Genomic DNA, 15,313 nt, shown 5'->3' with positions numbered 1-15,313 from the left:
CATCATGGCAATATCTGGGCAGGGAAATAGAAATACACAGAAACTGAAATGGCAGAAAGACAGTCCACATGCTGAATACCACAAGAAATTTCCCCAGGCAGAGGTGGAGGTTAGTATCTGCAGCATGACTCACCAGTAGCAAAAAATAACCAGAGCAGAAGAGAGAACTGTAATTTATATTATAGCAATGTCACTGTTATACCTTACTGCTTAGCAGTGAAACAAAAACCTGTATATACCATATGTACATATATGCCTAAAACAATCATCTCAAAAAAACCCAACCCTGCTGTCTTGCAAAAGAAAGAACAGTTGAAGAAAGAAGCATTTCATAAAACAGTACACCAACTGCATTGGATATGCTAATGTTCCTGCAGAGCTGCTGAGATAATAGCTACAAGCAAAGGATGAGATGAATCTCGAAAGCTCTTAGGATGACTCGAGATTGAAAAAGTGGCAGTGGAGTACAGGACATCTTATTGGTAAGAAATGACAGCCAGAAGGGGACAGAGGTGTGTGATGAGCCACAGAGATCACTGGGTCACCAGACAAGATGCCAGGCTGCACCAGTAGCAAAAGGTCTCATGCCTGACCGTTCTGGCCAACAGAGGAGCTTGGTGGCAGAATGGACTGCAGAGCATCTCTGGCCTATAGAGGATGTGCACTGCAGGACTGGATTCAGTTCCCCTTGACCAGAAAGCAGAGGAGATGTCAGAAGCTCCCAAGAGAGGACATTTGAAGTTTTACATATGCAAAGAGAAACCAGTGATCCTGTAATTAACTGTACCATCAACCACAGCAGGGTGAGATAGAGCAGTGAGTGACCTGTGCAAGGCAAGACATTGAGCAGAGCTGCTATGTTAAGAGCCAGTCCCAAGGCTGGGGAAGTATGCCTGCTTGATCAGGATTCCAGGAATGAGGAGATTTCTACTATGTATGTTTTTCTTGTGAAGACCAAATCCAGCCAGCAGGACTGTTTTCCAGAAAGTTTTACAGAGGAAAAGAGGGAGGAAGCCGAGTAATTTCCTTTGAAAAAGGTAGTAGGTCCATCCAAATAGTCAAAGCTTTGCATCTGTCAGCCTGATACAAGAGACAGCACTCCACAGTGAAAGCCCAAGTCTGGTTCTTACAAGGCTATCCTCAGGGCCAGGCTCCTGCTTTAGGAAGAGATGAGAATAAACTTTGGACGCCAAAGGCATTGTCGGAGCCAGCCTGTGTTTTAATTTATAGACAGAAAGAAATATGAAGACAGTAGCAGGCAGACTTTGTCAATAAGAAAGGAGAAATGAGGAGTAAGTTTCACTGGGACCAAACAACCAAAACTCAATTGAACCCAGCAGCACTGAAGAATGAGTGCCATCTTCATCTCTGGAAAACAACCTATCACCATGTGTAATTGCTCAGAGCTACCCACGGTTCCATTTGAAATGTCCCTGTTCCATGTGAGCATAAGGATCTTATATCTTTCACACACCTAGCCACTGGCAGCTGTGTATCCCACGCAGTTAAATGGGTGCTTGTTCAGTTGCACAGCCTGAACATCCTCTGATTCTCTCAAACGCCACTTGAAAAAGCAGATGTTTGCAGCCTTCCTGTTTGTGGTGAGGACTTCCCAAATGTAATGTGTTGTGTTATTGTCTGCTTGAGTTCACGGAGTGGCTTCAGTTTCCCAGCCCTCTTACCTGAATGGTGACACAAGTATCTTATAAAAGATCCATTCTGCAGAGTGTTACTGCTGTGGTTTTCACTTACAACCAATTGCTGATAGAACTAAACCTTGATAGGCATTTCCTATTTATTTTGCCTCTTCTTGCTGTTCAGTCAAGTGTGTGTATGTGTGTGAAGCACTGCTTTTCTGCTGGCTTTATTTTCAGTCATTTCACAGACTGCTCCTTGTAGCCTTATGGACAGCCTGACCTCAACAGACTACAGCTTGAGAAACGCTGTCTCAACCAACAGTTCCATCCTCCCCCTGCTTTTAATGATTGGATACACCAAAGTCTAATAGCAATACTGTGTAAATCAGTATTCATGACTTACTTGCTGATCATTCCAGTGGAAGCAGAAGACTGTAGAAAACAGAACTAGAAGTTGCTGGAAATAAAACCAAAGCAGAAAAGAGTGGTGAATAATACAGCAAGGGGCACTGAAGATCTAGAAAGGCTTTTGCTGTGGGACAAAGTTGGATGGTACTCTGAAGTGATTAGGAAATTGTCTACCTCAGAAGGGGCCTATAAGTGCTCTGTGGCCTGGGCATAAAAGAGAGTTGCTGAATGGTTCTAGTAAGGAAGGTATGAAAATATAAACATACAGGTACTGACATAAATAGGTGATACTGAAGAAGACTGGGAGACATGAAAAAAATCCTCAACAACTGCTTGCTAAAAGGGATTCTTTCAATTCAGGTAAATAAATGCTAACAAAGCAACTCCTTCATCAAGATTTTTGCCTTTGTTGATATGCGTCTATGATTCTCTCTTTTCTAAGGTTGGTACTAATCTAATGGTTGAGTGATCACCACTCTAGTGTGTATTTTGGAATCATGATGGTTTAGATTTTTTCCACTGATGTTTCCCATTGCCGTTGATGCCAATGACTTTTGTGTCAGCGCTACGTCTGAATACTAACCTTTTCCTTTTGTCTCATTTGTCTTCTGGCAGGCATATACACTGAAGTCGTTTGAAATGAATGGTCTGCCCAAGGCGGTGCCTTTAAGTTTGCCTTATCAGGACTTCAGAAAAGACATGTTAGAGTACTGGGAAAAGGCTAAGTTATCCCAGCGGATAAAGAGAGTTGATTTCTCAAATGTTGTCTTGACTGCTCCTTGCAAACCCCTGGAGCCTTACCTGGAAATGAATGGCAAAGAGGAGGAGGAAGAGGATGAAGAAGAAGATGAAGATGAGGAAGAAGATGAAGAGGATGTGGAGGAGGAAGGGGATGAAATTGACATGCACAGTGGTTCCAGCAGTGATCTGAGTCAAAAAAGCACAGAGCGCAGCCAGGAGTGCGCACCATCCACTCTCCTGGCTGATGACCAGAAGGGATCCAAGGGTCGAGCTTCCATGGCTGATGGGGACTTGGAACTGGAGGAGGGCTCAAAAACACTGGTGCTGTTTTCACCAGGTGATCTGAAAAAATCTCCAGTGACCACAGACTTGCCTCCAGAAGTTGATCTGGGGACACTTGCTGCACTGACACCTCAGAGCGAACGGCCGCAGCCAATGGGTAGCCAACTAGACGTGTCTGAGCCAGGGACCCTGTCCTCAGTCCTTAAATCTGAACCAAAGCCTCCCGTGGCAGTGGCTACAGCTTCCTCCCCATTTACCAAAGTCGAGCGCACATTTGTTCATATAGCAGAAAAGACCCACCTAAATGTCATGTCTTCCAGCGGCCAGCTGATGAGGCATGAGGAATACTGCCCTCCGGGACAGTTTGAAGAGGTCATTATTGAAGAGGAGCTGGAAGACAATCTGGCGTTGGTAGAGAACGGAAGCATCCATTCGGGATTAGAAGGGGCAGAGACAGAGAGCTGTGCACTTTCTGCTAATCCCATTGAAACCACCTCAGAAACAGTGGGGGAGCAGCTGTCAGTCCCCAATGTAGCAAAGCCTCCTGAAGATAAGGCAGAGTCCTCTGACAATGTGGCACTCTCGCTGGATTTGGAAGAGTCTGCCAAGGTGGTCACGAGAGAGCCTGACCTTGAGAAGCCAGCATCGGTAGCGGAACACCTGAAGCCAGCAGAGACCCTCCCTGATGCTCCACAGCAGGGCCCCAGGAGACCTCTGGGCTCCAGGTATAGAAGTCGGATCCCCATTTTATTCTCTGAGGAGGACACAGGCTCAGATCTTTCAACTTCACTCTCAGCCAAAGAGAGGCTTTATAAGAGGGCAAAGCAACCTGATCTGGCTCGTTTAGTGATGGAGAAGAGACAAAACTGCCTCCTTAGGCTGGCTTCGGGGGCCTCCTCCTCAGCATCCTCCAGTGACGAGAGGCGGCGGGCCTCAGAAACCCTGTCAGCCACTGGTTCTGAGGAGGACACCCATGACTCTGATGACTCCATCCCAAGAAAGGCGGGGAAGAAAGCTGCCCTCCTGGGGAGAGAAGAGAAACTCCTAAGCACAAGGAGCAGAATTCCTCGGCCCATCACACCTGTGAAAACACCGCTGGAGACAATGAAGTCTGAGAGCTCCACAGCCGTTGTGATGGCAGTGCTTTCCCCGCAGGATGCAGCTGTTGCCTACAGGTAAGCCCAAAACGCTGAGCAGTGCAAAGTTTGGACCTGTGAAGGAATCGCAGTGGGGGCTGTGCTCACCTCGCGCTCCTTTACTCTTTGCTTGACTTGAATGTGCGGTCCATTCCCCTTTCTTATATTCACTTCAGATCACTTGTGTATAAAATTCCCACTTCTTTTGTGCTCTTTGGCTCAATCTGGTCAAAAGGCCAACTCCTTTTTCATGTGTCCTGGCATTGAGAGCTTCTTCCCTTCTATGAACTCTTTCATTTGGTCTGATGCCGCTAATTGCAGATCCCTGGGCTCTCAATTCAGCAGCATGTTCACCAAGTCCTTGACTCTAAAGAGCCTAGCAATTGCAATTAGGCTTGCAAGGGCTGAAGCATCACAAGTTGTGACTGCATCAGCAGAAGAATTGGAGAGAGGGATGCACATATATACAGGCAGTGTCAGTGACCTGGAGGAGTTTGAGCCACTTCCACACAGTCTAAATTCCTCACATATCCCTGTGCTTTTTCAGATTCAGGTGAAGGGCCGTGATCCCTGTGAGCTGGTTTATCTTCCAGCGAAGTTATTCAGAGCCTAAATGATGCTCTCGTACTCGGACTGTGTTGCCTACCTTAAAAGAGGTTGCTGCATTCACGATGCATGTTAAGAAGATTCCAAAGGAGTGTGCCTTGCTAAACCATGCCTGAATGTTGTCCCAGAGGGTACTGGTGAATCAGGGAACACACTTACTGCTTAACAGCATTGTTATGGGATGATGCTGAGGCCACTACCCCAGCTTATTCATAATATAACTCCTGTCACCATGATGCTAGAGATTCCTTGTAATTGTCCCAGCAGCACTGATGCCAGAGCTGCCAGGAGCCCAGAGTCTCCTGCAGTAATTCCTATTCATACGCCCTCTTTTCTTTCCCTGTAGGCTCCAGGCACAGAGAGCAGCTGGAAGTGTCCCAAACGACTACCGAGCAATGCAGATACAAAGCCGGCTTCCTCCTTCACCAAGTTCCACGTCTCTTCCTCCACGGAGCAGCACGCAGAGGTCCAGCTACTCATCCCCTCGGAGCCCTGTCCTTCCTTCCAAAACCCCCACTGCTTCCCCAAGAAGCCAGTTGTTGCCTCGGAGGGAAAGCCCTTCTCCCTGCAGGCAGCATAAGCCAGGGACTGCTCTCCAGCGAGTTCCACCTTCCCCCCGACCTCAGCCCCAGGCTCAGGCCCTGGGACCAACAGGAGACTCCCTGCCCTCTCCCGGCACGGCCAAAAAACGGCAAAGAGGAAAAACCCAGACTCAGAGTCCAGCAACCAAAGGAAAGCAGGTGTCCCTGGAAAGTAAGGCAGCTGCCAGATAATGATCTTCTGCCAACCCAACAGACTGGGTAACTTCTGCATATAGTATACACTTGAGATGCTGCAGCACAGCCTTCCATGCCGGAACCACGAGTGTATAGCAGTAGCTGTACTTCAATGCTTCACTCACTCTCACCCCACACAGTTGTGATCAGCTCCCACAGGCCTGAGAGCCTCTGAGCCACAGAGCCTTCTTCGAGGGAAACATCCAGTCCGCAGCTCACGCTTGCTAATGCACAGCGACCCTGGCAGCCTGCCTAGTGCCTGACCCCCTACTCCCCAGGCAATCCCCTCTCTCTGTTGGCAATACCTGTCGCCAATACTGACCCTGGCTTTGGAAAGAGGAGTGGAAGTGATGAGAGCCTGCTGGGGAGGAAGGCTCCTGTCCTGCAGGCAGCCCTTGCTCTCTCTTTGCTGGGAAAACACCAGCCCTGGCTGCCAACAGCTGAGTGTTGGCTCCTCTCCTGCAACCTGTGTTAGTGAGGGCTTGTCACCAGCCCAGCTCAGATGGGTGTGTTGTCGTGCGCTGAGAAAAGGGCAGGAGAGGGCTGGAGGAGCTTTGCTCTCCTTTTTCCACAAGGGCCTCTGCAGGCAGGAGTGGGGCAAAGGCTGCCCTTGTAGATGCTCCTGCCTGCTCCAGGGTGTCCTGCAGAGCTGTTTCAGCAGCTGCTTGTGGGGCAGGTATTGAGTTGAAAGTAGGGATGTATGGGCAGCTTGCTGGGAAATCCAGAGCGCTAGCATGTGCTGTGGAAGGGAGCACTCTGCAGCCACTTCTGTCTCAGATACCGAACTGTGACCTGTGGCAACCCCATCTTCTGACATGGGTGGTTCTTCTCAGCCTGAGTGTGGTTGGTGCCACGGTTCTGTAGGCCACCCAAACACAGTTCCATCCTGAAGATGTGAATAGTCACTGGATGCCTTCAGCTCGGGTGCCCCCTGCACCTAAATTCCTTGTGCTTTATTGTCACGTTCTTGGTGTTTGTGAATTTTGGCACTGTCGTTGAAGGTTCCCTTACACAGCGGGAGGGAAGTAATTATCCTGTAGTATACTCTAAAGCTGCTGCTTTGCAAGGAGAGTTTTGCCGGTATGCTGTGGGTATCCTGTGCATTTCTCATCGGGATATCGGGTCTGTGTCCTTCTCATGCTCAGCTCTTCCACGCATTGCCTAACAACCAACAATGTGAACACAAAAGCAAGGGCTGTGCTCTTAAATAATATTACCAAAACATAAGCTTAGCTCTCACTGAGTACGCCAACTTTTTAGCTATCCAGCTAATTAGGGTGGTTTGAAAATTCAAGCCAGGAGGACTGGTAATTGCCAGAGCCTGATAAGATCTTGAAATGGTCACAAATTCTTCCCTGCATTGCATAGGGGGAAACAATATAGACCCAAATCCTTGGGGCTTCATGCCACTGTCACACCTAAAAGAAGTTTTGCATAAGGCAGAACAAAACAATGGCTGCTCTGCCCACCCAACTCCTGCAGCTGCAACTAGCAGCTTCAGAAAAGATTTGCAGACAAAAAAGCTTGATGGAAGAATCCTATGGTAGTAACTGACTCATTCAAATGTATTTACAGTCACATTCATGGTCATCCAGTCCAAGGAATCCCAACGTTCTGTTTCAGAGTGGTTCTACAGGAATGTGCATGGATCATGAGAGCTGTGACGGAGTGGCAGGGAGAACAGGATACTCCTGGGACATCAGAACAGGGAAATGTCTGGAAACAAGTGATGGGACTTACCTCTCTACACAACAGTTCCAGTGTTGACAATGCTAGGAACTTATTTCATATAGTTCAAAACATTTGGTGTTTTCCTTAAAAGTCATTCACCCTTGTAGAGTAAGCAGAGCTTCTCATCCGAGAACAAATCCCAGCTCTCATATTTGCAGAGGGGCACTGAGAATTCCACGCTCAGGTTGTGGCTTGAGGGACTGAGATGACTTAACCAATGATGGCAGTGGTCCCTCCAACTTGCAATCCCCTCCCTTATCCTAGGGCAGCTGTTCAGTGAGGTGGCTGGAGATAGGGATCCAGTGTGACAACAGGTGCTCTGGTTTGCTGGGTTAGTTTTCATCTGTTCATCCATCAGGTTCAGCAATTGATCACACAAATGCTTCTGCCAAAAGAGGAGGAAAGAGTAGATAGTAAATTCTACCACTTCTTCTGCGGGCACAATGACTTCATGTGAGTTTGGAGTCTGGTCCAACTGCAGCCTAAACATGTCCTGAGAGTTTTGAAACTAGAAAACAAAATAAAGCCAAATACACAGATTCTTTCTAGAAATATAAATGGTAATGGCACTCCTATTAATTTGTCAGCAGACTGTTCATTATTTTAGAGTGCTTAGATAATAAGATTTTGACAGTGAAGCCATTACCAGATACTCTATCCAGGTCTTACATGCACATGCCAAAAAGGCATTGAAGGAGCAGGAAACGAGTGCTATAGGGCTATTTGCAGGATTAGCAAACCCATTTTGTCATGGGAGGCCAGTGAAGCACAATTATTGTATTTGTTCAAGAGAAAAGTTAAATTAGAATTGTCCATGGCCCAGCTGTACCATGTCAAGAAGGAAGCTGAAAGAAGAATGCCAGTAAATGATTTCCAGCATGGGAGACAGCAGCCTGTCTCCATGTTGTGTGATAGGGCTGGGCTGATGCTGCAGCTGGATCTGTAGTACTGTCATGCACTGTCTATCCTGAGTCATCAGGTCCATTGGCATTGAGAGCTGTCTGGCTGCAGCAGGGTTGAAAGCCAGAGCAGGAGCTGCTGGCTGCTGCCACTGACAGGCTCCCAAGGTTGTTCCTGCATGGCCTGGCTGTCCCCGTGTGTCCCACAGGCTTGGAGCTCCAGACCTGTCCCCTTTCCCAGTGGCAAATGATGCTGTGATGTTACAGGTAAAATGCTTCACATTGCCTCTTACTGTCCTTCACTGTACTATTTTTTACTGAGATTATTTTTTACAGGAGCTTCAGTGCTGAGTTCATTCAGTCAAGTGATTAAAATAATTTGCTCATTTGCTAAATTTGGCAGTGCAAAGAGTCAGGCTTCATGCAAGCACTGCTCAGCAGCCACTAAATGGCAGTATGTTATCCACATTATTCTCAACCAAATCCAAAACACGACACCACACCAGCCACTACAGAGGGAGCTAACTGTACCCCAGCCCAAATCAGGACACTTGCTTTCTGTTCCAGGTGTTGGCAAGGACACTCAGGAAAGCCTCTGCCATACAAAAGCTGCTCTGGGTCTGTTCACTCTGATTTTCAAAGTTCTGCCCTTCAGAGGTGAGCAAGACCCCAGGGACTGCTGTCACTTGGGGCTGCTTGGTTCTCTGGAGAGGAGGGTTTGCTGGTGAGCGGATGTACCAGCAATGATATTTCCTGTGAAAAGAGTCCTACAAAAGGGGCTGGGAACTGTGGGTCTCTCATCCTGTTCTCTGCCCCACAAGCCAGCAGTGCATCTGTCATAGTCGGGTCAAATGCAGCAGATCATGTTTGAGGGGTTGTTCTGTTAGGGCAGATGGCTGATACAAGATGATGTGGCAAGGGGTGGGTCTGAAGGATAGTTCTCAGTGCCAAGCTAATATGACAGTGGATTGTGTGAGCAAAAAGAGCACTAGGGACGGTCAAGAGAGTGTCACGGAAGGGCACAGACGCGTGGCTGGAGACACTAAGCTGGCTTTGGTTGGCGGCACGGACACTGGCTTGTCTTGGTGCAAAAGGTGTTTCAGTGACAGACAATTCTGGGTCGTGCTTGGGGTTTGCAAGAGGCAGGACACTTGGCTTGTCCTTTCTAAGTAGAGAGTATTACTATATATATATATATATATAAATTATAAGAATACAATATAAGTAGTGCCCATTATATATTGTGGCTAAAGGTTGAAAAGGATCCTGCAGCCTTCAGAGAGGCACTGTGTGTCCCTGCTGTGTCCAGGGCTGTCCCTGTGCTGTGGGTGCAGATGGAGGAGCAGGGTACCACCACTGAAGCACATGGGAGCTGTGAGGCTCTGCTCACCAGGGGCCAACACACAGTGGTGTGGGTGGCCATCCGAGCTGTCACAACCATCTTTGTGTGGCGTTGATCTGGGTCTGGAGACTGAGTGGTAGCCCTTCATTAACAGAAGCGTGGTTTACTTGGGGTAACAGTGTCTTTGGTGTTACTCCTTTCCAACACAGAGCTATTTTCTCAGTGTAAATCTCTGTAATAAGATGGTTCCACATCTGCTTACAGCCTGAACAGCTCCAGCAGTAGCTCAGTGGCCCCTTAGCACACTTCTTTCTTCCTGTACAGTTTACTGTCTCATGGCATGATCCCACCACTATCCCACGTGCAAGGACACGGATGTCCACCGGAGGCCTTGCTCCACGCATCCACAAACTGCAGTCAAATGAATCTTGCAAACACAATAAAAGTCCCGTTGTGGATCTGATGAGTTTGGTTTCCAACGAGCTTCTTCTGGCTTAACTGCAATGTTCCCATGCTTGATCTGCTGCATTCACAAAGCATGTGGAGACCACCTGGGCACCTGTGATCACGTCTGTTTCCCAGCAGCTGCACACAAGAGGAGAGCTTGGGTTTCTGCTCAGGTCCTTTCCTCTTCTGTGTGCTGTGTCACCAACAGCAGGGTGGGTGCCCACGTGCTCCCTGCTTGCTGGCTCCAGGGTCCTCTGCAGAACCCCGAATGGCTTTTTGCTCTCCCTCAGCCTCTTGCTGACCACTGAAGGGCTGGGACTGTGCTAGCAGGAAAGCAGAGCCAGCTGACATTCAGATAAGTTGACAGCATCTGCATGAGCTTTGGGTCTTGCATCTTTGTGATGCTAGAAAACAGCCCTGGTTCCAGGCTGCGCTGATCCATGGTCTCAGGCACAGCCAGGACACTACGAAATGGCAGCAATTTGCACACTACAGCTCTCCCATCCCCTCATTTGTAGCTTCCCTCCTCCAGTAAACCTGGTCTGCAGTCACTCTTTGACCCCTGCAGATCAGTCCCTCCCCGTCTGGGTCTTCGTAGCTGTCCTGGATGTCTGCACAACTCAAGGAACACCTGGCCCCTTTGCAGGCTGCTGCTCTGGGATATGAGGAGCATTTCCCCTTCTATTTCTGGAGCTGCAAATGTCTGCAGAGGAGGCTTAAGGCAGACATTGATGCCTTCTGTGCTAAAAGGAGGAAGGGAGCTACCACGGCAGTTCCACTGGGTTCCTGGCAGGGACCGTGGTGTGAGCACATCCTCCCTGTAACTCCTGAACCAGAAAGAGCAGAAGGCCTGAGATTTCAGCTTGCCTCACCTCTACCCCAGCTGCAAGGAGGAGGCAGGGGCTGGTGGCACTCGGGGACATGGCTGCAAAGGCAGAGGCTCCCAGACTGGCATCTGTTGGTGGTGTGAAGAGCTCTGCAGGCCATGGGGTTAGGCAAGGAGTCCGCATTTTAAACCAGCCCATGCATGAGAACCGGTGTGAGGGACGCTGCTGTCCTGTGCAACCTGGGCTGCTGCTTCTCCGGACAGGAATTGGAGCTGAAAATGCAGATAATTTTGTAAATCTCCTTTTAACACATTAGCATGGGACTCTACACTCAGACATCACAGCTGGCACACCGACGTTGATTTCCTTCACCTCCAACACAGTCCGACAAAGCCTTTTGGCCCGGAGACAGGACTCTTGCTCCTTGGTACTGTCTGGGAATGTGACTGGGTCCCAAGGCTGAATCTCTACATATCTCCTTTGCATTCTTTAGGAAAGCAGCTCGAGAATGTTTACACACTGCAAACAGAATGTACAACTCCGACCAGGAACCACAATCCGGTTCAACTGCATGGCAAATTTCTTGGCCATCGAATCAGGCATGCATCACAGAGGCCCCGTCTGTGTACAGATCCACCTGGCATTGCTCATACCTTCAGATCACGTCTTAAAAAGAATATACGACGATGCCATTTCTTGTTCATACCAGACACAGTTGTCATTAGATTTATTATTAACGGGGGGATTCTTGATCATGCCATTAAAAGCCTGTCTACCTTTTCACTGGTGTCTTCTCCTATTTATTGGTGTTGCAGAAAGAAGCAGAAAAATCTCACCTGAATTTTTGCCCCCCCTCAGCTCAGGCTGCCCAGGGCCCCAGCCAGCCTGGCCTGGAGCACCACCAGGGATGGGGCACCACAACTTCTCTGGGCAGCTATGCCAGGGTCTCACTGCCCTCTGAGCACAGAATGTCCTCCTCACATCTGACCTACACCTCCCCTCTTTGTGACTAGTACTGAAATACCTCATTGAAACATGTGAGCACGTGGTAACATTTCCCAGCTGGTGTAATCATGGTCTAATGCACTGAGTGTTTGCTTGGAGGCTTCAGATGACAAAAAAAACTAAAGGATAAGAATATAATTTGTATCAGTCACTGTGACTTTATGGAACTGAACATTGTTAGGCAAATGAGGTGGCACTTTCTTTTATATATTACCTGTCTAATCTTACATGTCATTTGACTAAATATCCTCAACACCCTCTTTCCCCTCTGATTCTTTACACTGAGCTGCACCTCTCACAGATAGGAGCTACCAGCCCCAGCAGGGCCCCAGCACACAGCTGGGATAAAGCAGCCCTTCATAACCCAATTAAAGAGCAGTGAGGAGCAGCAGCTTGGCCTCCTTTGAATAGGCTGACTTTTCTGACAGGAGAACACCTGCAGCTCTTCTCAGCTTTATAAAGAACTGTGAAAAATCAGAGCATGGAAAAGAAGAAAAGTGCTCCTTTGGAAAGATGATCTTACGATGACAGGTTTTAATCCTTCTCCCATAGCCCAGAAAGCACAGTTAGTTGGCTTCAGTGCAGAATCTAAATCCACAGAAAGAAGCACTGGGCTCTACAAAGCCCGCATCAGTGAACAGGCAGATGAAATCTGAGCAGTCTCCAGAGAAATGCTGAAGTGATTGTCATCTGCATGGTTCTGACTGATGGAGAAAGGGGTAGGAGGCAGGTTTAAAGAGCAGCATTCTAACAGCCACGTTCCCTGATGTACTCTGAAGGCCACAGGCAGAACAGATGGATGGGCAGACCAACACGGTGCAAAGTTGCAAAGACTGTCTGAGAAGACTAGGTCTGAAGAAGTTGAAATGAATGGCTGAGAAGGCTTTGAGGTAAGGACCAGCTGGGAATGGCCTAGGAAGGGAAAGGAAGGGAAGGCTGAGCAGAGCTGTGGAGTTATTGGGATGCAGTGAGCCACATGGGAAGGGAAACTCCCCAGGTTGGGTGTCGGACCTCGCTTTGCTTGCTCTGTCATCACATACAAATCACTCTTGGCAGCCACTCAGCCCAGCTCCTGCTTCAGTGGAAGAAAGTGTGTGGCTATGTACTTTCACACCCACACCTTTACTGTCTGCACAGGGTTTCCAGAAATAACTTTCTAACCAAAACTAAATCCTGCCCTAAGCTTCCTCAACAGCATTACGTGACTGAGGTAAAACCCTGCTGTTAATTTCAGTTGCAGTATATTAGGGACACTAAAGTGTCTTCACTGCCCTGCGCAGCCTCACCTGCCCCTTTAGTGGTCCAGGAGCCCACTAAATGCCTGGGTCCCCTGTCTCCAACCCCTTCTGCTCCAGACTGGGCTCTCCAGTTGGGCCCATGTCCCAGCTCATCCCCTGGCTGTGTCTGGGGTTGCTGATGGACCTGGCTCCAACAGCGCCTCTGGCTGTGCTGTTGTTGGCCACTGAAGGATATTTTCTCTCCACCAGTGGCCTTCTGAAACAGAGAAGAAAGACTGCTGAGGAAAATGATATGGATATGAAGCTTCTGTTTTCATATGTGAGCAGTCAGCGTGATCTCACTGCTACGAGGCAGGTCCAAGCCACGAGACAGGTCCAGGGTCTAGAGTCAAGTGGTAGGGCAGAGTCACAGCAGTTGTACGTGCAGTCCATTAACTACATGTAGTGACCCACTACGAAAACATGTTTGGGTTAGAGAAATGCAGCAGTCAAGCAACATGTTCTTAGCAATTGCAGTACGAAGAGAAGGGCTCCAGGGGTTGCAGAGCAATGGACTGTAACCTCATTTCTGAAGGGGAGGCTGGATTTGCTCTGCAGTTAAAATATGCAACAGCATATCAATGAGAATCCCTGTTCCTTGCTTTTAGAAAACCAGTGGGGAAGAAAAACGATTTGCCCTTTAGTTCGACTTGAGTTTAAACTGTAACCCTGGAAGGATGGTGCTGTCGGGTGACCCTGCTCCACTCTCACCTAATTTCCCTGCTCCCATCCAAAGATGAGCACTGATACACTCAGTAGTGCAGACTGGGGCAGCATGTTAGTTAAACATGGATGACCAGGAATGCTGCTGAGACAAGCAAAGGTCTCTTAAGGCCACAGCATGCCATCCTTTGTCTTATAAGCCTGAACCTGAGCATTCAGCCACAGCCAGAAAGGCCCTAAGAACTGCTTCAGCCCTTCTTATCTCCACCTGCTGCTCTGCAGCCCTTTGGTCTCTGGCCCAGTACAGCCTCAGGGCAGGTGCCTGCCTGCATCAGCACCCCTGAACACTCAAGACCACAGGACTGCTGTAGGAGGGAAGACGTAGGGAAACAAGGTAGAACTCGCTACCCTCCCAACTCCCAGTTTAACCAGCCTTGATATTGCTTCTTTCTGAGCTTGCTTGTTTGTGGGGCAGAGCCCTTTGTGCTAAGTGCTAGTGATCCTCCAGCTGGGTCTCTACTGGACAGGGAGAAGGGTGGGCAGCTCCTGACTGACTTGAAGTACCTAGAGCTGCTAGACTTCTTTGTCCCTGTCTCATGGAGTAGAGATTGTCCTTTGAACCACGCTGTTTGTGTGACCCAAGCTGCACCAGCTCTGTTGCTGCACCTCCCCATTTGCTGCATCAAGGCTTTTGCCCAGCAACTGTGCAATATGGAACTCAAAGTTACATGTGGTACATATCCTTTGTCAACTTTGACCTTTGATGACAGGTTTCTCCAACTAACTTTCAGCTGCTCAGATGCATGGTTTGTTCTTGTTCTGCAGTGGCTTTGGCTGAATAAAGAGCCCATGGTGTTGGCTAAGAGCACACAAAGAATAGAAATGCAAATTGAAGACCTGTCTCTTCTAGGAGCTCTTTCTGGTGGTGCTGGAAGAGCCGTGGTGTGAAACTCCAGTGGCAGCAGTACCTCTGGCCCTGCTGAGGGCTGTAGGTCCCTCATTGGGTTGTTGTATTGATCCCCAACCAATTGGTCTCCATTCAGAGACACATTTCTCATCTCTTCTGGGTGCTCTGTCCTCTGCATATCTCTTGCTCCCAGGTCATGACTTGAGACAAGCCATACTAAGCACACAGCTGATGCACAGCAATCAGGCTTTGGTGCTCACAGGCATCCTCCATGCTGGGGGGCACCACTGCACTCCTGGGGGCCCGTTTTCTGTCCAGCTGTGCAGGCTGGTGATCAGCTCACACAGCAATGTTTCTGTGCCTGAGAGAAAGCAGAGTGTGATGTCCCTGCACCAGAAACAATGGTGCTGTTTTTTTTCCCCACAGCCCTTTACCAATGTGGCTCTCCCCCCAAAAAACCACCACAGGAGGAAAGGACTCTTTTCTTTATTAAAAAAAAATGAAAACAAAAAAAAAAAAGGTGCTTTGTGCTGCATCTGCTTGAAATAGATGTGTATGCACACGGAATGACTTGGAATGATTTCTTTGGCTCTACCCCAAATTGAGTGTTTCACTGTGACTTCTGAAAG

The 15,313-nt window shown here is 48.5% G+C and overlaps 1 protein-coding gene across 8 annotated transcripts in view; it reads left to right on the top strand.

Annotated features, from left to right (window-relative positions):
- The window catches only part of TTBK1 (tau tubulin kinase 1), a 94,728-nt gene extending 87,735 nt beyond the window's left edge, over window positions 1-6,993 (top strand). For all 8 annotated transcript variants that reach the window (XM_048936690.1, XM_048936686.1, XM_048936691.1 and 5 more), the window contains 2 exons: window positions 2,661-4,243; window positions 5,157-6,993. In XM_048936690.1, the coding sequence (XP_048792647.1) occupies window positions 2,661-4,243; window positions 5,157-5,583 (2,010 nt within the window). In that variant the 3' untranslated portion in view covers window positions 5,584-6,993. The remainder of the gene's footprint in view (window positions 1-2,660; window positions 4,244-5,156) is intronic.
- Window positions 6,994-15,313: the final 8,320 nt, after the last annotated feature.

Source organism: Lagopus muta, chromosome 2 (assembly GCF_023343835.1).
Source record: "Lagopus muta isolate bLagMut1 chromosome 2, bLagMut1 primary, whole genome shotgun sequence".
In the NCBI taxonomy this organism is placed as follows: domain Eukaryota; kingdom Metazoa; phylum Chordata; class Aves; order Galliformes; family Phasianidae; genus Lagopus; species Lagopus muta.
The sequence above is the reverse complement of the archived record's forward strand: the minus strand, read 5'-3'. Positions and strand labels throughout refer to the sequence as shown.